Source organism: Cimex lectularius, unplaced genomic scaffold (genome assembly GCF_000648675.2).
Source record: "Cimex lectularius strain Harlan isolate CLEC.00 unplaced genomic scaffold, Clec_2.1 scaffold5, whole genome shotgun sequence".
In the NCBI taxonomy this organism is placed as follows: Eukaryota; Metazoa; Arthropoda; class Insecta; order Hemiptera; family Cimicidae; genus Cimex; species Cimex lectularius.
Window position 1 is genome coordinate 1,167,902 of NW_019392993.1, and position 25,164 is coordinate 1,193,065.

The following is a 25,164-nucleotide window of genomic DNA, read 5'->3' on the forward strand; positions in this document are numbered from 1 at the left end:
GTACAATTTATCTATTTAATTTTATACTAACTTTTAATTATTTGAAAATACCAATTTTAAAACATCAATGTTATGATTGCACACAGCAGATATATGAGAAAAGCACTGTTCTCTTTTATCTAACTATATACGCGCATAAGTCCTTTGTACGTTGAAAACATTAAATAAACACAAAAAGTTAAACACAAAAGATGCACATCGTGGGTAGGCACAATCATAACTGTCCATTCAAAAATGTCTTTAAAAATTTGTTTTAAATCTAGTGAGATTAAAAATAAATTTCAATTTAAATATAATTTTAATGGCATAATAAGTATTTTAAATTTTCTGAATTTGTTATAATTAAGGGTTTATTATTTACAATTTTTATATTAATTCATACTGAGTATTGTCCTAGTCATCAATGTTTATAACTTCAAATTTATCCACCCGATTGAGTTTTACGTAACACGGTTTAATATTGTACTTTTCCATATACAGTCTATCAACTGGGCTTAATTCGAACGTTTTTGTGATCGCAGATGTTCTTCGATAAGGGACTGGATTTCGTCTCAGCAAACCTTTTTTAACAATCTTGTACGACTTTGTCTCCAAAACTTTCTTCCATTCGTTTTCCAATTCCTTCGTATACATTGTTATTTGATTGGAGCCAATGTTGAGGAGGGAGGTAATGGAAATCATTTTCGATTTAATGTTGAACTTGTCGTCCACATCAGGCAGTGACTCGGACACCCTTTTCAAGTTTTTGTTCAAGGCGAGGAGCGTCGTGCAGATTGTGTCGATCTTGTCCTTCAACCAGTGAGTTTCATACTTTGATGCCGGCAACGGTCTAGGCCTTTCGATCTTTTCTGCGGTATGTATCGAACGCATTACGGACGATTTCGAATTGGGATCAGGCATTATTACAGTCGTCTTTTTATTATCATGGTAGCCCAGCATTCTCCCGAATATATTTCTGTCTCGTATATTACCTAGCCCCAAACCTGGAAATCCGTGTCCATTCGTCCTTTTATCTTCTTCAATTTTGGACATAGATTTGCCTGCTTTTCCCTTATTTGATTTACAACATTGAGACACATCACCTTCCCACTTTTCTACTCCTTCCCTAAAAACATATGAAAATTAATACCAAATCAAATCTAGAAAAGTGAGTAAGTTTGAGCAAAAAACACCATAACCTTTATTTTATATTTTTTTATGCTGAATCCACTTTTAACTTAATCTAAAAATTATGACACATAATGAAGCTTCCTTAATGTCCCCCAAAAACCAAAAAACCTGGAGGTGTTAGCCCAACAGAAAGCTTAGCCAAAAGGGGAAAAGCCTCAAAACAACCAAGGCCAAAATTAAAACTGAAGGCCGGAAAAAAATTAAAAGTGATGATCATGTAGTATTGTATTATGTATGTATATATTAGTATGATTTTCAAAAAATCATAAATCCAAATATGAATTGAAATAAAAAAGCTCACCATTGCTTAAAAATGAAAGCAAGAGATTTAATCTGAATCAAAAAATTTCTTTACAATTTGAAGAAGGTTTTAAAACGCAGGTCTGTCCTTCTCCAAGCCTGGCTAGAAGAACATGAGGCTTTGAGCCAATGATGCCCAAAGGCTGCCGCCACAATACACAACAAATGTTATGGCAAACACAAAATTGTAAATTTTATATTGGCCAAAACTTAAGTACATTGATTTAGAAATCCTGGAAGATTTTTCTAACTTTCATGCTGTATATTTTAATATTTTTAGTGCAAATTATATGGCACATTTGAGGATTTTTAGTGCATAAAACTCTGGGGTCTAATTATGACCATTTTTTTTATTTGCTTACAAAACTAGTCCTAGGATTCTAATTCTTTCTATAGGATAAAAAAAAACTAATTTTCAATGTAAGAACAGTGTTGCTAGTCATTAGCTATTAATTAATTATTAATTTTGTATATGTATATAAAATGAAATTGTAATTACCTTGATTGGTTGAATTGGATTTGTGCAATAAGAGCCCAAAGGACAGCCCTCGATGGCCAGAGTTCACTCATATTGCATACGATACACATCCAAACTCCTTTATTCCTAGATAATTCATCAAGTGGAAGATTTCTATATATACACATCTGTAAATATAAAACATTCGTTACTCTTGTTCTTTGATCTGAACATAAAACATTCATTACCTCACAGAATGCAAAAGGGCAGAATTTGCAGAACCTAAGAGGAGAGTCTTCTGAAGATGGTTTCGTGCACCATCTACACCGGACGTCTTTACCATCCGGGGTGAGTGGGAAATCTATGTGCTTGTAGGTGAAAGTGCACCTAGCACATGATAAAACCTTTAAGAGGGGGTGTTCGATTTCTTCTAAATTAAGATCTAAATAGCATCCGATGTGAGCATCACAGACTGTACAGTGTAACCTTTTCCTAAGTACGATGTTCATCGCTGTAATCATTAAACAAGACAATTATTTAATACCACAGCAAACAAAGATTCGGTTCAATTATTATTAATTTATAAATTGCCTACTTTTATAAAGCTTCTTCCTATAAGCCTCCTCCTCTGGAGAGATTACGGCTAGCTTATTCCCATTTTTAATAACCATTTCCATTGCGTACGATGCCATGCCTGAATCATCCATCTCTTCTTCTTTAACAACGGCAAAATCACTTTCTCCATCGTCCATATATGAAGGATCCACATTGACTTGTATTCCTTCTTCTAAAACATCGGAATTTTATAAATAAATCAGTGGCTATCAGTTAAAAAATATGTTTTTAAAATCGTTTTTAACTTTAAAAATCTGTCTAGTTGGATTTGGGACTGTGTTTCCAAAACTTTATCCCTGTATGTTTTAGTAATTAAGTTTCATTCTTTTGCCAGATGCATTTTTCCAAAGAATAGGCAGAATAGGATGATTGAAAATAGATGCTGGATCATTTGGATTTTTTTATTTTATTACAATACCAAATATAAAGCAAAGAATAATGCAAACATCATATGGTTTTAATGTAGATTTTTTTAAAAGCTTAACTATAACGTTGATCGAAACTAGATTTATGCCAGACCTATTGGTGAGTTAAGTTCCTTTTTATTTTTACTTTTCCTTTTTTTAATTACAAATATAATCTTACAAAAATTTTATTTACATCTTAAAAAACGTTTCTTGTAATTTGACAGCTCCAAAATGACGCAGGCCCTTCTTAGGGTAAGTTTATGCTAGACCTGTTGAGAATCTAACTTGATGTTACATCTGCACAATTGTATTTTTTCCTACTTCTTGTAAGTAACAAATGTATTAAGGATAATAGATTTTAATTTCTTTGTAAATTAATGCTTTTCTATTTTTTTATTTGATTTATTTATTTATTGGACGATTAACTTCTGTATTGGTGCGTGAAATGAATTTATGCAAGACCTGTAGCTATTATTGTTTTCTATCTCAACATTTGTACTTTATTGGCTTTTCAATAATAAATTTAATTTATGTATGTTTAATAGTCATAAATGACTGTATTAATTATTTTAATTAATAATAGTTTTTATCTAAGGCCTAAGTTTTTATATATTTCTTAAATAATATTTCTTGTAATTTGACAGCTCCAAAACGACACAGGCCCTTCTTAGGGTAAGTTTATGCTAGACCCTGGTGAGAATCAAACTTGATGTTACATCTACACAATTGTATTTTTCCTACTTCTTTTTAGTACCAAATGTATGAAGGACAATAGTTTTTAATTTCTTTATAATTTTTTTTTTTAACGATTAACTTCTGTATTGATGAAAAAACTAAATTTAAACAAGACCTGTAGCTATTATTGTTTTCTGTCTGCACATTTGTACTTTTTTTGGCTTTTCAATAACAAACATATCAAGAATAATGCAAACTTCGTATCATTTTAATATAGAATTTTTACAGCTTGGTGACAAATTGATTACTGTACATTTTAAGTATAGAAAATTGAATTAACTGAATCATTGAGTGATTCAGGAATAGATTTATGCCAGACCCTTTAGTGACTTAAGTTGTACTTTAGCATTTTTTTAATTACAAATAAATTCTTACAAAGTTTTTATTTATTTCTTAAATAATGTTTCTTGAAATGTGACAGCTCCAAAATACAGGCCCTTCTTAGGGTAAGTTTATGCTAGACCTGTTGATAATCTAACTTGATGTTACATCTGCACAATTGTATGTTTTTCCTACTTCTTTTAAGTAACAAATGTATTAAGGATAATAATTTTTAATTTCTTGGTAAATCAATATTCTTGTATTTTTTGGTAGAGATTAACTATTATATTGTAGAGTGAAATTAAATTTGTTTCCTCTTTTTTTTTTTGACTTTTCAATAACAAATATAATGTAAATGTTAATGCCTTGTGACTTAAGTTGTACTTTTTGGTTATTTTACATAAACTAATCTATATCGTTGAGTGAAACTAATTTGATAAGATCGTGTTATGTTTTCACAATTGTACTTTTCTTGTATACTGTATTCAAATTTGTTAGATTTTTTATATTGTTTTCGATGTCGGATGTGAAAAAAAAATTAAATTTAAAATTTATCGTGTTAAATTTTATGTATTGGGAAATTGGAGGGAAACGGTTGTCGGCAGGCGGAAGTTGATGAAACCAGTCATCAAAACAAAACCTCGTAATTAAACTAAGCCGCCAAAATTTGACGTACACACTTTTATAAATTACGGCAAACAAATCAAAGACACAAAAAGCCCGTGGAGGCGGGCCGTCGAGAACTTTGTTTATTATTTATGTTTTGTGACGATTTTGGGAGTTTTAGGTTCGGAGTTTTTAAATACGCGATCGGAATTTTTGCGGTTATATTTGTCAAATGTCAAAGCGTTTTTTTTTTATGTTAAAACGAGGAAGGTTATGCTTTGTCTTTGTTTGACTTTTATAGCATAACTGATCAAATGTTTTGTAAATATTTATGTTAACGTTAGGTAGAGGGGAAAATGGCAAGTCTGAGGAAATGGATGTCTTGGTTTCAAAGAGCAACAATAAACGTAGTTTTTTGGTAGTTTTTGACCCGTTTGAAATGTAAATCCGTCAGTTCGTTTACCTTCTCCGTTCGGTACATCTTCGTGAAGGGAGATTTCCAGCATGGAAAACGGGTCGATTTCCATCGTGACTGCTTTTTCCTGTGACTCTCCGGCGTGAGATGCGATGAAGGAACGCCTGCCGAAACCTCACGCTCCCATTCGAGAAAAAAGGTTTAAAACTTTTAGCCTATAAAAATCTCCTCGGGTCGGTGTTGCGTCTGAGCCAGTTCTCGCTTCTGAGTAGGGCGTTATCAGCGTTGCCCGATCCGCGGTCGCATCCCGGCTGAAACGAGTCGCTTCTCACGGAGACCCGGCACTGGAGGACATCGCGGACGTTCCGGTCGGGTCGAGACGTGCGAATAACGAGCAGGGACGGACAACGGAGATAAAAATGATTGCCAGAAACGTCTACCAGCAGAGCCACCGAGTGCCGGTTTGACGATCGGGCTTCCAAGCGACAGCAGCGCTTGTAAGTTCGAATTCCGATGCTTCTGAGGCCGATCTTTTTACGCATATACGCCGATTCCCACCCGCGTTTCCCACCGCGTGTCTACGGCCGACAAACAAACTCTCAGATATAAAAAACAAAACACTTATAACACGCACGTACTAAACAATAAACGACTCGTCCTAAAGCTTTTGTATCGAAACGTAAGTTTTCTGGGCGAGGCCGACCCGATTTCTTTCTGTCCTATTCGGCCCTAACCGCGAGATGGCGTTGACGGCATGTGGCCCGTCCGGTTTCGTAATGCCGTGTCATCCTAATCATTTCTTGACGATCCAGATAAATGTTCTGTCTTTACTTACAGTGTACATCCTTTATCGTACACCAATGTCTGTCGATTATCTTACACTTCAAAAATAGTTATCCGCTGTATTGATTGAAACATGATACTACAACAACCAACTTCATATACAACATACCAATATGGCGCAAGAATCACAACCAGTCTTAAAACCAAAGTTATAAAAGGTTCAAACAAACAAACCAGCAGGTAGCTAAGTCGACTGGATTCTACAACTACTACACAAATATTGCCGATCGTCCTGGCTTTCCTAACTTCGAAATAAAAGGCGATCAACCGCTTTGGGTCATCATCGGCCTTAAAAGTTTTCCGGCTGGGAGGCGAGTGGGCCACAGACCAGGAACCAATCGACAGCGGGAACCAGGGCTCCGGCAGAATCACGTGCTTAGACTTTAGGACAGATCATTGAGAGGTGTGTGAGGTCGTCGGTCGTCCACACACCTCCCCGATTTGGGACCTCATAATGACCCAAGGATCCCAGAGGCACAAGCCGCAACCAAAGACATCTCCAACTCTGAGTAAAATACAGATCATCGCATGAAATTAATTCTTTTGTATTAAATTATTTTATAATTTTATCTTCTTATTTCAGAAATTAGTTTATTTTTTTTATAGGAAAGTTAGTAGTTTATCTATTTGGTCGGGGTCATCACCAAGCGAGTCTTTGATGTGGGTTGGATTTTCAGCTGATATCTTTCTCCTTCATATTTTTGGTACTGTGTCAAAATGTGTTTAACTGTTATCCTTTCTGTACAAACACTACAAAGCGGAGTATCTTTTATGCCATGAGATAAGAATGAGTAAGCCTACGATTCTGAGCCTAGCAAGGACAACTTCTTCGTGCCTGTACTCCCTACGAGATGAGGCCCAAGCTTTTACATAGTCTTTTATCTCTCTAAGTTTGACATTAGAAGTCGTTTCCCATTACTTTTGCCATAGCTGGCAAGACTTTCTTTTATGCCAAGCTGTCACATCGGATTTTGATGTAATTTTATCTCCGTTAAGGACAGCCTGCTTTGCCAAATGGTCCACCTTCTCATTACCAAATATTCCACAGTGTGTCTCTATCAGCATACATTTGGTCGGTTGATATAAATATACTACACGTTATAGAAGATATATAAAAACACCTTCAGTTTCCAACCTTACTTTAGTTTGTGATATTTCTACCTTGAGATATACAGAGTGACGAACATGTAGTTTGGTCATTTTCTACAAGTTGGTTTTATCTTCATGGATCTGCGTTTGCTCTGATCAGAGGCGTTTTCAATAACGAATAAACCCACCAATTTTGTTACCAAATCGCCAAACAACAACTGCAGGCTCGGAGAGTTCCAGTCATGTCAAGCCTTATTTGGGTTTGTGAAAATCGTTGAGGTGTGTGGTGTAATGAAGTGATGGTCGTTTCCGATTATCCAGGTCTGCCTTTTGACATTGTCCTTCATCGTTGGTTGGCGTGTTATTAAAAACTTGTTTTACAGACCAACATGATTGGAAACGCCCTAGTACAGTTTCATTATTCTGCAGACTTCCAGAGGATTTCATAGAACACAACCCGATTTATGGTTTGTGAAAATTCTTTTTGTTGTCTACGGGATGATGAAATGCTTGATCGCTCGTTCATCCTGATCAGCCTATCTTAACTTGGTTTTGGTCTGTCAGAAAAGTTTGGACATTTCTTCTTCAATGGTCTTCATCGATGGTCGGTTGCGTGTTATTAAAAACGCGTTTTTCAGACCAAGATGATCGGAAATGGCCTAGCTACAGGTTCATCACACCTCAAACCTCTAGAGGAATTCACACAAGACAACCCTTATTTCGGTTTGTGAAAATTCTGCTTGAGATATGCGATGTAATGAAGTGATTGGTCTGTCTATTCTGATTATCCAGGTCTGCCTTTCGACATTCTCCTTCATCGATGGTTGGCATGTTATTAAAAACTCATTGTACAGACCAAGATGATCGGAAACGACCCTATATATAGTTTCATTACCCCGCAGACCTCCAGATGATTTCACCGAACCCACCAAACCCGATTTTTGGTTTGTGAAAATTTTTTATGAGGTCTACGTGGTGATGAAATGCTTGATCGCTCCCGTTGATCCTGATCTGCCTATCAACTTGGTTTTGGTCTGTCAGAAAAGTTTCGACATGCTACATCAACGTTGGTGGGTCAGAGCAACAAAAGGTGCAGTTTCAAAGGTTAATAAAATATCGGATATATAAAACCACTTTTAGTGTCAAACCTTACTTGTTTTTTTTTAGAGATTTCTTCCCTGAAATATATACTAAGTGATTAACCTTTAGCTTAGTAATTTTCTACATCCAAATGTGCCTATCTTTCTGCACCTGCCTCTGCATTAGACAAACACGTTTTTTATAACATACCAGTAATGTGGGCGACATCGGTCTGTCAGATCGTTTCGGGAAAAGTCTTACACACTAAGGAGCAAGCTAACCATCCCTACATTAGATATGGGACGTAGTGTTCGGTTTTGCTGCACATGGTAGTTGCTACCTAGCCCTACAGTGATCATCTATATTGCCATGGGCGATTAGTAGTACAACAGTCTTTTTTGTTAAATCTAAGGATGCTATTACAAGTGCTTTTGAGTATAAACTCTCCTCACCAGTTTGCCTTTGTTAATTGAATTCACTTCTTTTGTAGTATGAATCTCAACTTTCTGACAAAGCCAGCTTCTGGAAGCTGCCCATTGTGTATAGATATACAGTAGACCTTGTTGATTTTTTAAATTGTAAATGAAACATGAAATAGTGATCGCCAAGCGATCCGTTTTCAGTCTCTGTAGGCCACACTCTAACTCCTACAATTGGAATAATTAAATGTAATTAAACTGTACAACTTCTTAGTTAATATAAAAAACAGTCCCTCAGTCTTGTTCTTATTTAAGTCAAATTATAAGTCATGTAAGACAGTTTTGAAAAAGAAACTTTTTATTTGAGTGAGTGAACGGTTCACTGATCAATGATTGCTAAATCGATACGTCCCGACATCGATTTAAAACAGCTATAAAGCACCCTTTTTTATACAAATGATTTTTTTAAATTGTAAACTTTCCTAATTGATATAAAAAACGTTAATAGCTATTTCTTAATATACGAAAGATTCTACTTAGAGACACAAGACAGTTGAGCAAAGATATTTTATCATTGGAAATTCTTTGGGTGAGTGAACGATTCCTCAGTGATCGATAAGCAGATCCTTTTCCCTTCTCTATAGGTTACTTTTATCGTTGTAATTGAATTAAAACAATTATAAATTGTTTAAGTAAAGGAAATTAAAGAAGCTTCACATTTTTGTTCGAAAATGTCAATAAATATGTATCAAGAAGGCTGGTGGCTCTAACCGGATTGGCTGGCGTTTCCCTCCTCGCGCCCTCACCCCGTCGGGGACCCGTCAGACGCTCCTCGTTCGGCCCGTTCCGACAGAACTCGGTCGAAATGCCAGGCCTTCACAACGGGAGCATCTGCTGGGGGAATCGCAAGTCTTTCAGCGAGTTCGCGGACTTTCATCACTCACCAACCATGCGTCCGCCGAGCCACGTCTCGGCCGGCACGTACTACGGCTACGAGAGGGTCCACGCAGTCGGCGCGCCGCCTCCGGACGACGAGTCGATGGACACGACGGCGGCGCCCGACTGCGACGGAAACGAGGAGAGCCGGAGAGCGCACGCAAGGAAACGCCAAGCTGCCGACCTCGGCTCCGAACGGAACAAAAGGATACGCCAAGGTGAATCCTCCGCCCCCTTTTCAATTTACACACTTTTAGTCGATTTATTTTTTTTAAACTTTTGTTTTGTAATTGGTTTAACGCTAAAAATAGCGATTACGTACGAACCAAACTCGTGGAAATGAATCGGATGACCTAGTTCTCTCTTGCGAAATAACAGTTACACTCTTAAGCAATTTACGAGCAGCGTACTTTCCAACCAACGAGCTTAGATTAACATAGAGGGCTAGAGGCTCCTTTACCGTGGTGGGAGTGTGTCAGCTTCCCCCTCTACCATAACCGTCAAATTTCAAAATTAGTCTTTTTTTTCCTTCTCTTATTCTTTTTTTTCCTCTTTTTCCTTCAAAGTTCTTGTTGTTCTTTACAAAACAAAACCACTAAGAAAAAAGTTCAATCACAATTCAGACTTAAAACAGCTTTTTTAAAAATTTCTTAAAAATATTAGTTCACTTTAACAATTTCTCGTAGATAACCCAGGTCTTGTACATAGTGGGCAAAAGAATTCATAATTTTTTTTCTTTCACTTTATTCGGTAACTAAAGCCTTTCTTCAGACTGTAAACTACAGTTTTCAACGATACATTTCATAATAGTTTGTTTAGAAAATAATTAAGTGTTATATTAAAATACAAAAGGTTTTGGTGGAGGGATATAGAGTAGGTACCCCAAAGATCCACCAAACTATGTTAGTTGTTTTATTTTTTATCTGAATGAATGTATTTTTATTCGTGTGATTGTGTTTTTTTTTTTTTTTTTTTTCTTGGTCACAATAACCCTGTACAAAGGGTTTTATTCATAACTATGTGCCCCAATTTGATTGCACTTATTTAACATACATATCAATTGTATATTACGTGTGATGTTTAGTGACTGTTAGTTGATGATTATTTGGAGATCGTGAGATGCGGTCTGGTGTGACATGGTATGGTGGAAAAGGATACTAGGAAGCGGGGTTTGTATTCCCCAGGCACTGCAGCCTTCTGGTTTATTGTACCTTCCTAGTTCCTTAGTTCAGTCAATACACTCAATCCTTCTTCTTAGAAGTATCAGTTCATTGACTGTTGCTGCTGCAATTTGATTCCCTAAGCCTTTTCCGGACGTTAGGTTAAACCTCCATTGAGCTGTTGCTTCGCATTCGAAGATGATATGAGTGGCTGTTTCCTCCTCCTTATTACATAATCTGCAAATGGGATCATCGTTGTATACACCCACGTTATGTAGATGTTTTCTCAGATCCAGTGACCGGTTAGTAGTCCTACCACTCCTCTGAGTTTGGCCCTCTCCAATTGCAGCAGTGAGTTTGCCAGTCTCGGTGTGGGTTGTTTCATCATAAGTTTACTATGTCTAGCACCGCTAGAGTTTATCCACTTCTCCTTTTGTTTTGCTTGGATCCATTCTGTGATGGAGGATTCTATATTTGTTTTTGTTATCCCAAGAATAGGTTCGGGGCCTATGTGTGGTCTTGCAGATCCTCCCCTGGCCAGTGTCTCTGCTTTGTCGTTATCCAAAATTCCTGCCCTTGCACTCAAGATATCATCAGGTTGTGTTGTCTCCAGGTTTTGGAGATTTTGGATTCACTGACTAATTTTGATGTGATTCTTTTACATGCTAATGCTTTAATAGCCGCTTGGCTATCTGATCTTATGAGGATTTTTTTGTCAGTGTAACCTATTTTACGATTTTCCAGGGCACAAGCATTAATGGCATGTATTTCCGCTTGAAAGACCGAAGACCGTACTTCCCTAATGAGTTTGATTACTCATGTTTTGGGTGGTGTGACATAGGTTTAGAAAAACATTTTCTTTACTGTTCCAACTATTCATTCTTTATTGAGATCATCTTCAGGGCTCAAAATATTTGTTGTCTCTGTAGAATGAGCGTGTTGAAAGTGGGGCACTCTCTTCTACATGGCTGAATGAATGTATTTATTAGCGTAATTGGTTGATTGTGGTTTTTTTCTGGTCATAGTATCCCTGTAGCCAGGGAGTTTATTCGTAACTATGTGCCCCCAATTTGATTGATTGCACGTATTTAACATTACAACATATAATTGTATATTACATTAACTATATTAAAAGAACATTTTTTTCTTTACCTAGATGCTAAACTTTGAATGCACCAAAATTTAAATTATTTACAAAATTTAAGAATGCACTCACATGCACATTTTCTCTTTGAATAGCCTAGGTCTTGTATAATTCAGTGGGCCAAAGAATTCATTTTTTCCCCCCATTTTATTGTGTAACTAGTGTGTGTTCGATGGTGGACTCTTGCAGCAGTACTTCTCTCTGAAGCCTAAGTCCTTTCCTGTAGCTCGCAATCAAAAACAGATGGTCCTACATCTGTACCGCTCCCTCATCACATCCGCTCTTTGGGTTTTCAATTAATTTAAAACGATGTAAATACTCTTTAGCTTTTTGGCTTGAGTGTGTGTGAAGGCATACAGAGTACCCCAGAGATCCACCAGACTATGTTAGCTGTTTTATTTGCCTAAATGAATGTATTTATTAGTGTGATTTTTTAAATAATAATTTATTTACAGCACACCATGTTTCATATTACATCCTCTTGATGCACAAATTATAAAAATTTAATAAAATAGTAGCATAAATTCACACTTATCCTAAACACAGTTTGAGATTTATGAAAAACTTAAAAAAGAAATATTGCTTCAATAATAATCATTAGTTTATCAAAATCAAATTTTAAAAAAAAAGAGTTTTTACACATGTCGATATCCTGCACTTCCTAGCATTTCTCTGGGGGCCAGGGGTTACTTGGGAATAATTCAATCTTTACTAAGATGTCAGTGCGTGATTTTCATTTTATGAGTTTAAATTTGGCCAAATAGCCAGAAACATTACTGAAGTCTGGAGTGATGGCAGTGTTGGTGAGAGCACCATTTAAATGTGTTTTAAAAATTTCGAGAGAGAGAGAGAGAGAGAGAGAGAGAGAGAGAGAGAGAGAGAGAGAGAGAGAGCGCCCTAAAAACAAAGAAGGTCGAGGAAGGATTTCTTCCATGTTCTGTGAGTTTTGGTCAAAGAAAAACAAAGAACAACTGTTCGAGAATCTTTCAGTAAATCAAAAGATAAAAAGTTTGGTTCCTCATGCATAAAATGACAGCCAAAAAAATCATCATTGTGAAGTTTGTGCAACACTTATAAAAACAGAAAAGAACCTTTCCTGGATAGAATTGTTAGTTGTGATGAAAAATGGATTATCTATGATAATACATTCTGGTCAGTGGCTCAACAAAGGGGAAGCAGAACCACATTTTTAAAGCCCCCAATTTGTTTTTTAAAAAAAGGTGGGCTTCATTTGGGCTTGAGCTCTGGAAAATAAGCGCCTCTACAAGTTGAATATGATTTAACAGATATCTTATGAAAAATTGTGGGTGACTATCAAAAGATGTCAGATTGATGTAATTTTTTTTTTTTTTTGGCATTGACCTTTTGTCTTCAGCCATGTTTGAATGTAATTCTTAATGGATTGATAAACTTAATTCAATTTTAGTGTAAATAATTTGACGTATGAATGATTTAATGTAATTTAGGCTACCCCTAGTGGTTGTTTGCTTAACAAAAATGTTTTAGCAGAGCCATAACATAATTGTATGAATTAACATAAATTTTTGTATTTTAATGAACCACTTAATTATTTTTCAATAAAACAATTCCGTGAAATGTATTGTCAAATAGTCTAGTTTATAGTCCAAAAATGGTTACAAAATAAAATTAAGGAAAAATTGCCACAAAAAAGTGTATGAATAATTTTAGTGAATAATGCATGAGTTACTTGCATTTATTATTGCGTAATTCTGCTTGAATGAAAGTTTTATTTCCTCATGTAATTGGGTAAACTTTATCAACAGTTATTTATTCCATAACAACTCTTTCCTTAATAAATTTCCTTATAAGCTGGTCGTAATCTTTATTGATGTTGCATTCCAAGCCTTTAAAATTCCAATTACTGGCTATTAATTTTTTTGTTATAGTTTTTCTAGCCTGGAGTATTATCTTGTTGTATCCTTGTTATTTATTCTTTAAAGCTTGTTTTCCTTGGAGAGCTTATTGACGGTTACATACAAGGTATGAATATTCTTTAACACTTTTTTTCTAGCAACTTGCTGAAATGAGATAGCATCTGAGGTATTATTACATCATTGCTGAGCTCTGTTGTTAGTTTTTTCTTTGATTTTCCTTTATGGGACTAACAGACATATATTTGTTACATTTTTGCTCTTCACGTCCATTGTTTAGTAAAGCAATTTTAAGTGTTATAGACTCTACTTGAACGGCTTAACAAAGAAACTATTGAAGCAGTACCATCAAGTTCTAAAAGTACTATAAGTCCCCACCTTATCGAACTTGGCACTTATCTATCCAATTTAGGTTGTCTACTTTTTTATCCGTACAATTCAGGAAAATTACCGACAATTATTTTGCGATGTCTCATACAGAAAGCCTTTTTCTGATCTCAATTTGACATTTATTAACCAGGAAAATCATCAAGCAAACGGAGCCAAATTCACTCATGCGGTGCAAGCAGTCATCGGCTTCCTGAAATGACTCTTGACGATGATAGTTCGTCAGCCTACACTGGCAGTTTATGCGAGTAATCATGGGCAATGTTTTTCAAAAAATTATCGTTCCATCGATTGGAATTGATTTACATAAATTTGAAATGTTTTATTGTATATTTCCAACGTTCTTTTCCTCATGGTACACACTTGTGTTATAATAAGAGCGATGATTGTTCATGTTTGCCTTAATTACTTAATAATAAAAAATTGATTAAATCACATTCCTGATATTTTCTATCTTTCTTGATGACGATTAGTTATCAGTTAATGTGCTGTCATAATTGCAGTGTTTGAGCAGAATTTTTTAATTACTAACATTCCATTGATTGAATTTGAGGGATTTTCCGATGTTTCTTTGCCTGTTGATTCCCTTTATTTTATCTTTAAATAGTACATAATATTATCAATAAACAAATATGGAAAAATAATTTAAATCACAATCCCCACGCGTTTTCAGCCTGTGCATTTGCAGAAATGGGTCAGTTCTTGACCTTTCGATTTCTTTTTCATCACTCTGTGGCTGTCATGTGATGTGAGTAGTCATGGCTGCACTGTTTGAGCAGTTTATTTTTAAAACTGTCATTTCATTGATTGAACTTGCTGGTCATAATTGTTTAATATTTTGTCATAGATTTTCAATGTTTTATTTTTCATTTACACTCATTTATGTTATTACATAATAACAATAAACAAATAAATTGTGAGATTTATTATTACCAATTTATAGAAATTTGTCAATTTTTTTATCTTTTTATCTCCTATTCTTCAATCTATCCCCGCCAGCTGATGTACTGTCATGGTTGCAGTGTTTGGGTGTTTTAAAAAATACATCGTTTCATTTATTTAGAGTCAAGGGAAATTTCTTCTGTTTTGTCTTATCTTTTAATACCGTGGTTTTTTTTCTCTCTTTAATTTTTGGTTCATTTTATTAAGCATTAGCTTGTTTTACGAGTTTGAGGGTAATAGTTAGTTTGTAATTGATACAAGTCTGATTGGTTTATTTTGGACTCATTTTTAAGTATAAGGGGTTGATGACAAGAAGAGAGATTGTGTGTTTAGGTTTTTTTTTTTTACAGACAGACTCATTTACACATTTATAGAAAAAAAGGTATACTTTTCATGTGTTTAATACAAAAACTATTCAGGACTAAGCAAAACCAACGAATCTAGCTATAGACAGTCCAGGGTAGTCAGAGGCAATCAAAGTGCAAATATACGATTTTGTTGTCATTGATTTTTTAAAAAATTAATTAGCTTAGTACAAGATAAAATAAATTTCTCTAATTAATTTTTTTATATTTTTATTTTTTTGAATGATCATTAAATCTATTTTTATTGGCTGTAAAAAGAAAGGGTTGGTAAGTTGAAGTTTGTCTGTGTGATGTAATATTTCCTATTTTTAGCAAGTTCACTGTGGATGGCGGTGATATCAAAGTCCGAATCATCGGATAAGTCAAACGATATAGGCGAACATATTTACATACAGTGCATTAATGCATTTTGTTTGTATGTCTTCACATTTTTCGTCAAGAGCGATCAGGGGACGGTACCCCACAGGCACAATATGTTCAATTGTTTGTCAATACTTATTTTCTGATTATTTGGAGATTGTGGGATGCGGTCTGGTGTGACGTAGATTTAGAAAAACATTTTCTTTATCGTGCCAACGTTTCAATCTTCTTCATTGTGATCATCTTCAGGGCCTGGGTTTTATAAACATGGTTTAAATTATACAAATTCATGTAGGATGTGAAAAAATAAATTTCTAGCATTGTATAAATTCATTTTTCACATCCTACATCTATTTGGATAATTTAAACAATTTTATAAATCCCAGGCCCTGAAGATGATCTCAATAAAGATCGAAACGTTGGCATGATAAAGAAAATGTTATTCTAAACACACCAGACCACATTTCACGATATCCAAATAATCATTAACTAATGGTCACACCATACACTGATTTTTGATAATTTACTCTTTTAATCATATTAATCCAAGCAGTCCTAACTCATGTCGAGGCTAATTTCCCATGTGTATTGTATGTTTTCATTTACTTTCAATAGTAATTATGTGATTATATCTAAAACATATTATTTTATTTTGCAGTATTTACTTATTGTTTTAATGTGATATATTTAATATGAAATATATCCCATTGCACTCATGTGATATCTCAATTCATGATTTGCGGTAATGCTGATCATAATGAAATATATATTTTATTATTGGATAATACATTGCCTGTGAAATATTGTATATGTTTGAATTTTTCATTTTGTGTTTGAGTTACCTCGATCTTTTGTAAGCAGTTCTTTTCAGGGTGGTTACTTGACTACATTGTTTTTGTTTCAGTGCATTCATCAATGCTACTAGGTTCAGGAAGGCAGCAAATATTTTTATCAAGTTTCATATTATTGATTTTGTTATTTTTCATTCGAATCATCCATATTTTTCGATTTTAATTTATTATAAATTTTTAAAAGGTCATTTTTCGAGACTGATACCCTTAATAAATGCATTTAGGAGGTTGGTTCACTGTTAGATACTTGTATTCTAAACGACATACCGACGTGTGACATTTTTTGTTGATTGAATTTTATGTAATGGATCGAGGGAAGTTTGTAGAAATCTATTTTATATTTGGTTTTGTAATTTCAGAAGCTTCCTTGGCTCTGCAACTTCGAAGGGACGCCCTCTCATCTCACGTAAAATCTAATAACTTAGGGCATTGTTTAGTATAGTTTTGTTTCTGTTGTAATTTACTTTTTTTGTTATAAAATGTTCTATAGATTATCAATTCCGTTAACTGTTAGTTATAATTTTTTTTTTGGTAGAAGAATTTTGTTGTATAATTTTGATAAAAACTAATCCTGATGTCTTTTTGACGGCATACATTACTAATATAAGGAGATAAAAATATATATAAACTAACTGTTAATATTAAGAAAATATTAATGCTGCATGTCAAATATATACATACATGATTCAACACTACCACAAGTGAACCAATCTCAAGATTTATAATAAAAAATTTGTTGTAGAAAAAAAAAACTTGAATTGTTAGCAATAATTTTGTTCAGGTGATATCGAAGAAAAGATGAATTCAACTGAAGAGGAAGATATACTATTTTTGGAACACTACTTAAAACAAACACATGGCTGTGATTACTATAATTTTAAAGGGGAATACGTTTGACCCATGTGGATTCCAAAGTAGGTGAAATTTAAACATTGTGATTTATGTAGTTTCAGGCGCCCCAAGCCGATATGTGGCCAATGTTATTAATTTATTATGTCAGTGTGGACTTTTCATTCATCTGGAAATTTGTTTAATGTTAAATGGATGGGTTGTGTGGAAAGTATGTATATTACCAAATGTTTTTTTGTTACTTTTTTTTTTGTAAATAAAATATTTGAAGCTAATTTCCGTTGTTTTTATTCACCTGCGTAGGGGTTAATCATTCAGTATTATGGGTGTATAACAAATTATTTAAATAAAAACTGTACAGACATATAATGTTACGTACACTCAATGAAGGTATACACACATAATATACCACTTATCCACTAAATGAAAAATAAACCAAATTTTGATCTTTTTCAGATTTTTTTTTACAGAATAATTTTCAGTGTTTTCAACAGCCACCCAGGAACACAGAAATTTTCTTATGCTTAATTTTATCGGTGTGTTTTTAACATGAAATATCCCAATTAGAAATAGATATATACACTCAAAGACCAAAAAAAACTTATTTATTTGTTTTCTATAAATGTAAACACAATATTCATAATTTGTTCACCTGTTTAGGATGTTAGTAATCCTTTTATACTTTTTAGATTACAAATAAAGACATCAGTTCAATTTCATCCTTTCCAGAGCCAACTTGTCAAGTGAATTAATTGGTTTTTTAAATAGTTTTTTTTTTTTTTTTTTTCAAGGAAACAATAACTCTGAGTAAACAATTTTTGTTCTTAAAAGCATGGGTTTAAGTTGAGAAGATTTCACCTAGGAAGATGCTCGGTCAGCGACAGGCATATTACAAAAGACAGGAATCTTGGATAACTAAAGAAAACAACAAATTCTAGGAGCATAGGGCAAGCAAAAAGGTTAGTTGTGAAAAGAACCCAATGGGAGAAAGAGGAATCCTACTAAACACAAAATAATTAAAAACTCTTGCATAATTACAGGACATGTCCCAGTTAAATATCACTCTAAAAAATGGGTCTATCAACACATGACTTATATCCTAAATGAGACAGAAACAACAGAACGTATTTCAATGGCTAGGAAAAAGCTATGGTATCGGGAAACCATTCTTGAACCAGACAAATCTTGATACCAACTCCTGATAAGAATTCTTTACTTCATAAAAGAAACAAATATTTTCTACGACATCTATTAGCAAAGATTGGCACAGTAGATGAAAGTTTTAAATGCTAAAGGAACCAATCCTTACAACCCCATACAGGAAAAAAATAGGCACATAGTAAGGTAAATTTTGTCAAAAAAAAAAAAAACGACCAAGATCATTAAGAAAATGCATAAACATGTTCATCAACTCACTAAAACATTCACTTCCCCACATTTTCTCATTGGAACAGACAGACAAAGACACATTAACGCTGGCCACATCATTGTGTTAAAGGGAGGGGGGGTTCCCAGACATAAAGGCATAGAAGGAAATGAACAGCCAATAGCCAAAATAATGCAATTCTCGCCCATGTGACCAGAGCTACTCCAGAGTGTGTGTTTAAGTTAGCACTGGAAAAATGATTGAAAAAGAAAAACAAACACTGGACAAATACTCCAGGTATGAGGCAAGCTAAGAGATTTATAAACATCTCAAAACAGAAGGTGAAAGAACTCTCCCAGCGGGTGGGATTTGAGAACAATTATAGGCCTCTACACCATGTCTGCTCTGTCAGGAGGGACCAGAAACATTGGCATATATACTTAAAATATAATATAATATATACTTAAAGCATTAGCCCGTTTACGGTACAGCCACTTCGGTAAACCCAAGGAGATCCATAAGAGACACCAAGGAAAGTTTTATAAGGAATAGCGCACTTTCCAAGGCAAGTTGTAGGTGTTCTACAATAGACCTGCTTACATTGTGTAGAGGAAAGAATTGTATTCTGCATCCCCCCCCCCCAAATAAACCCTATAAAAAATAATTAAATAAAAAATTGAGAAAATGTGTACACACATACATTAACACAGACTACTGACACCCACATACACTGCAATTTTATTTTCATTTAACATAATTGGAAACCATAAATTAAATGTATCATAATGTAAGGTACATGTGAAGTAAATAAAACATTAAATTCACTAGTTTCGTTGTCTGCTTGACCAATTAATTTTGTACGACAGCAGTAGAAAAAAATCTGGGTTTCCACTTCTCTCAGTTTTCAGTTGTACTGAGGAGTCACAGTATGGCTCGAAATATATTTACAATAAAGGGAATAGAGAAAAATAAGGCTTATAATAGATCTAGATAGGCTTATAATTAGTTCAAATTAATGGGACAGCCAGTAAGCACAACTAGACTACAAAGGGAACAAATTTTAGTACGCTGGTTTAAAAAAACAGATCTTTAAAGACGTTTTCTCACTGGCTCATTGGACAAATGTTTACAATTTATTTTCAGTTTAAAACATTTGGTGATATGTATTATAATGTAAGACACAAATAGTGAAAAAAACATTTGGAACATGTAATTTTTTCTTAATGAATTGACAAATACTTGTTACTTATTGTATTAACTACTACTAGTAATTAATACTTAGCACTACTTGTTATTTATTACTAGTAAAAACAGATATATTTGCTTATTATGCAAGGATTTGTTAATAGTATTGGTTGCTTTATGCAAAGGCAAGAAAATATATGGTAAAAGGTTATCTAAATTTAAAAAAGAAAAGTTAAATTGTAAATTCACTAATTTCGTGGTCCGCTTGACCAATTAATATATTACACTTAATTAAGTTTTTTATTTGAGATAAAAAAGTTAAAAAAAGTCAGCGCATCTAGCCGAAGATCGTGGGTTCGAATCCCGCTCGTGCCATTGACTTTTTTATCTCAACTAAAAACCTTAATTAAGTGTATTTTTAAAATTGCAGTAAGCTTCAAAGCGCCTATGAAAGAAAATGAATATATTTATAAAGCTTTTGACTCAAAATCTGAAGAAAAGAAAGTTTTGTGACCGTCATCATCATCATAGGAAACGATGATCGTTGAGACGGCGTCTAGTTTATCATGGAATCATAGGCTGGCCGGTACGTGTTTTCAGGTAATTTTGAACAAGTCTTTTAAATGTTCGTTTCTCAAACCTGATTAATTAATAAAATAATTGTCCTTTAACATCTCATGGTTTAATTACGGCTTTGATTTAATTTAAAATTTCCTCAGAGCTCGGAAGAAGGACAATGATATGAACTTATAAACGTATTTATAAAAAATAAAAACTACATAAATAAAATATGTTAAACTGATCGTCACTTGATCGCTCTGTCGAGTCTGTCGTCTTTTACTGTGGTTTACGTTTCTTTCTTAAGCTTTTCGGCTTCACGACATCTTCAGTGAGGAACTCGGTACTAGAAGTACATCTAAACACCCAAGAGACAGACCTAAGGGAGAAATCAATTTCAGTTGAATTGTGTTCACCAACTACCATCATTATATTTTTTCCCTCAATATGATCTTCATATATATGTGTATCCTCTATGACATTAGCTGATTTAAATAAAATCGATTCATTTCATTTTGACGGTACACTTATCCAGGAGGAAGGATTTTTTATAAGGGTTTGCAACAGGTCATATCAACCCTTGGGGTGCCAGTGTTCTTAAATAAAAAGTCTATTTGTAAGCAAGTTGGGTTTGTATGCGGGGCCACTGGGTTCAAACTCAGGACCTTTACCTTACAGTGATGAGCCATGTCATTGTCTAAACCGTTGTGGCCTCTGACACCCCAAATAAAATAAACCATTAAAAATGGTGAAAAGTAGAATTATATTAAAGCAACCAGTTCGACCGACCAACACCCGAGGCCAAGGACAGACGCCAGCAGAGGAAACAAGAATTTAGGAAATGTAGATGTATTAGTTGGGGTGTGTATTACACTGTGCCCTTTAGGAGGAGTTGTATATATGTGGGTTCTATGCTTCTAGCATGCCAGCAAGTCCTAGTTCATTAGGCTAGGTTAAGTTAAGTTCATTAACAAATGATTTATAGAGTAATTAAGTCACTAGAAGACTGTGATAGTGTTCAATTTGAACTGAACAACCTAATTAATTAGTGCGATAAAAATAACTTGTACCTGAACATTAACAAATCCAAATTATATGCTTTTGTAGAAATCCTAATCAAATTAAATTTAGCTGTTATATTTGTGATATAAATTTAAATGAGCAAAAATCAATAAAAGATTTAGGAGTCATCTTTGATACAACTCTTTCTTTTACTGATCATATAGATGCAATTGTAAATAAAGCCGTAAAACTGCTAGGATTTTTAAAAAGAAACTCCAAGGATTTCAACAATTAAATTATATAAAAACTACTTTTCAATTATTTGCTCTATTCTTGAGTTCAACTCTCCAGTTATCTCAGATACATCAATAAACTTGAAAAAGTTCAAAATAGATTTTTAAGATTCTTAGCCTACAAATTACACTTAAACTTAGACTATAAATTATGATGAACTAAGAGCTGCGATGGAAATTATTCACCTTAAAATAAGAAGAGATATTTATGATGTTATATTTTTTATATAAATTGTTAAACTTTATTATAGAAAGCCCTGAGCTTCTGCAACAAGTTTATTTAAATGTTCTTTTAAAATTAACTAGACATAAAAATTATTTTCTATCCCTTTCTGTAATACTATTTATTCTCAGCACCTATTATCAGAGCATGTAGGCTCATGAATTCAGTAGAGATAGATCTATTCTGTAATAGCTTACAAAACTGTAAAAGTGCTGTGTTTCTCCAACATAAATGATGTATTGCATGTTATGTATTTATATGCAATGCAAAATGGCTAAGCCATGAATAAAGATTATTATTAAGAAATTTGAGAAGTAGGCCTGGTTCTAGTGAATCTCCTTCTATGGTTACATTGTATGTCCCAAAACCCTTCCTCCTGCGAGAAGTGTAGCACCACAGTTAGTGGGATGGTTTCCTTTGCGTTTTACAGAATCTGCAGTTGCCATGTTGGGCTATGCTAATATTCATCAGATTCCATTTAGTTTGCAATATCCTGTTAGAATTTGCAATTTTTTCCTGCTTCCTTTAATGCATTCTGTTACCTCTTATAATACGGAGGAAACAGGGCTATTTTATTGTATATAGTGATTATTTGGAGATCGTGAGATATGTTCTGGTGTGACGTAGGTTTAGAAAAACATTTTCTTTATCATGCTAATGTTTCAAACTTAAGATGATCTCAATAAAGATCAAAACGTTGGCACGATAAAGAATATTTTTTCTATACTACGTCACACCAGACCACATCTCACAATCTCCAAAAAATCATTAACTAATGGTCACTAAACACACCATACATTGTATATAGTTGTTTTTTATCTCAACTAAAAACCTTAATTAATTGTAATATATTAATTGGTCAAGCAGACCACGAAATTAGTGAATTTAATGATTAAATATGAAGTATACTTCACTAAAGCTCTCTGTGGCCATTCATTTGTCGTCGAGAATCCAACCTGATTACACGTCATTTGAAAACTGGCAAAAAGGGGGGAAAATTCAAAAGGTGAGGTTGAGATGAGAAGTTGGTGTCCGAGTGGATCGAGGTCACGATAGCTCAAGTGGTAGAGCAGCGGCGTATCAAGCCGAAGATCGTGGGTTCGAATCCCACTCGTGCCATTGACTTTTTTATCTCAACTAAAAACCTTAATTAATTGTAACTGTATATAGTATTGATACAGGTATTGTTTTGTATCCCCTGGTGTGTGTTGAGAGTGAATGTATTTATTGGCATAAATGTGTAGTGTGAGAGGGCCAATGGTGGAATATTGAAGACTCCATAGACCCTCACTTAAATTAGTTCTATGTGTGGGAGGTGATGGACTGAGTATGAATGGGTTTGGATTTGGAAACAGATTACGCCGGGGGCTGAAATCACCTAGCTGTTGATTGTCACTGAAACCCAACCTCAGCGCCCGGACGGATAAGACCAAAGTCTGACTTCGGAGTGGGTGATTCTCCTGGCTTGAGAGTAATTTATTGTAAATTACAAAAACTGGTATTGCCAGTGGTCTGCTAGGAGTGATATGCTCAACTCTACTTCCTATGTGTGTATGTCTGTATGTGCATCCATGTGCAGAATTGAGTTTATATAAATCAGTAATCATTGATAGTATTGTTGCTGATAGTACAATTTATCTTACAATAGCTTAAAAAAAGGCTAAAAGTTATAGGCGAACAAGGATGATCCAATTTTCCAGTTAGTGCATTACTTTCTTTTCATTATGAAGAGAAAATAATTAATTTCCTAGATTTGGCTGAAATATCTAATTAAATGTTATGTCACAACTAGTACTTTTAGATTCTGCTGTTAATTTTGGAATTTATAGCAAAAATCAGATGAACATTTAATAAGGGGTTTCTAAACATTGACATGGGGGCAATTTATGAAAGCGCACAAAAATATTTGTAAAAAAAAGACAGATAAAAAACTGCCCTTTCTAAGAGAAGCCTAAGCAAAGAAAACACCTAAGAAATAACAGAGAATTTTTTTGAAAAATAATGAAGCTTAAAAAGAAATACTGACAATTAATTATTTGTTTGTTGCAGAATTACTGTTGAGTAAAAAAGACAATGGGAAATGGAGGTTTCTAGCAAGAGAAAGCAAGTGGATTACACAGTTTATTTTTTATATTGCTTAAATGAAAAGCATTTAGGAGATGTCTATATTGGGTATACCGTCGACCCAAAGAGAAGATTAAAACAGCACAACCTCGGGATGATAAAAGGAGGAGCGAAGAAAACAGACCGAAAAGGTCCTTGGGAGATGATCCTTCGAGTGCGAGGCTTCCGCAACGAAATATCCGCCCTCAGGTTTGAATGGTCATGGCAGAATGCTACAAAACGAAATGCTATCGTAAGTCAAACAGGGCGAAAGAAGCGTAAGGAATCAAAATTGAGTTTCAACATGAGGCTTTTGGACGCATTGCTCAATATCGGCCCTTGGAACCGGGCCCCGTTAGAAGTTCTTGTACTTCATCCCGAGTATTTATTAGATTCAGAACCGTTACTACCGAACTGTCCTGATCACATAGCGGTGTCAACAAGAGGCGACGAGGAAGAGGAGGGATGTGTTGATTTGAATGTCAATGAGATGTCTAACTGTTTTATATGCAAAGGCCCGATTTTCAAACAGGATGAACATATATTACATTGCTACAACACCTGTCACAGCTTGTTCCACATTAATTGCTGTGCCGATTTATTCACAAAAGGCACCTACCATATAATTCCTACAAAGGGAAATTGCCCGTGTTGTAAAGGGACTCTCATTTGGTCCAAGCTTGTCCGTTCTGTTATTCTTTGTGACAGTTTTCAAGAAACACCAATGAACGAATTGTTTTAATGATTGTGATATTTAGTTGATAGATATTGATTGTATTTTATCACTCAACAAATGTATTTTTTTAAATTAAATTATTTAAATAATTAGATAAATTAAGAAATTCTCCTTTCCTTACATCATGTAAGCATAAATCAATCATACACTTCGGCCAGACAAATTGACTGCTTTTGGTGTTAGAATTGCCTTACTGAAGTGGCTATACTGTAGATTAAAGTTGGCCTCTTTACGACCTGCACACCATAACCGGTATAGGTCTATTGTGCAACCACATTGCTGTATAGGGCTCCTCATTAATCTTAAAGCTTTTTACAGATCCCAAAGGTTTTTCAGGTACTCCATGTGTTTTCCT

At 34.4% G+C, this 25,164-nt stretch overlaps 3 protein-coding genes across 5 annotated transcripts; 2 read left to right on the top strand and 1 right to left on the bottom strand.

The window, feature by feature from the left end:
* Positions 1-302: 302 nt before the first annotated feature.
* Positions 303-6,380, bottom strand: LOC106666152 (transcriptional regulator ATRX-like). The gene is made up of 5 exons (XM_014393109.2): positions 5,075-6,380; positions 2,523-2,714; positions 2,176-2,438; positions 1,970-2,115; positions 303-1,105 (listed from the first exon to the last, which is right to left on the bottom strand). Exons 1-5 carry the CDS (start codon positions 5,136-5,138, stop codon positions 394-396), a joined length of 1,377 nt encoding a protein of 458 aa, XP_014248595.1. The 5' UTR covers positions 5,139-6,380; the 3' UTR covers positions 303-393.
* A 2,756-nt stretch (positions 6,381-9,136) lies between these two features.
* On the top strand, positions 9,137-17,590 carry LOC106666154. 3 transcript variants are annotated; one of them, XM_024229633.1, is made up of 2 exons: positions 9,137-9,611; positions 16,548-16,844. In XM_024229633.1, exons 1-2 carry the CDS (start codon positions 9,323-9,325, stop codon positions 16,655-16,657), a joined length of 399 nt encoding a protein of 132 aa, XP_024085401.1. In that variant the 5' UTR covers positions 9,137-9,322; the 3' UTR covers positions 16,658-16,844. The 3 variants fall into 3 exon arrangements, with proteins under 3 accessions (XP_024085401.1, XP_014248599.1, XP_014248600.1); XM_014393113.2 differs by lacking the exon at positions 16,548-16,844 and adding an exon at positions 17,276-17,590 and having other exon boundaries at positions 9,155-9,611; XM_014393114.2 differs by lacking the exon at positions 16,548-16,844 and adding an exon at positions 16,854-17,291 and having other exon boundaries at positions 9,231-9,611.
* Positions 17,591-20,374: 2,784 nt separating this feature from the next.
* LOC106666153 (structure-specific endonuclease subunit SLX1 homolog) lies at positions 20,375-24,895 on the top strand. The gene is made up of 2 exons (XM_014393110.2): positions 20,375-20,494; positions 24,020-24,895. Exon 2 carries the CDS (start codon positions 24,051-24,053, stop codon positions 24,813-24,815), a length of 765 nt encoding a protein of 254 aa, XP_014248596.1. The 5' UTR covers positions 20,375-20,494; positions 24,020-24,050; the 3' UTR covers positions 24,816-24,895.
* Positions 24,896-25,164: the final 269 nt, after the last annotated feature.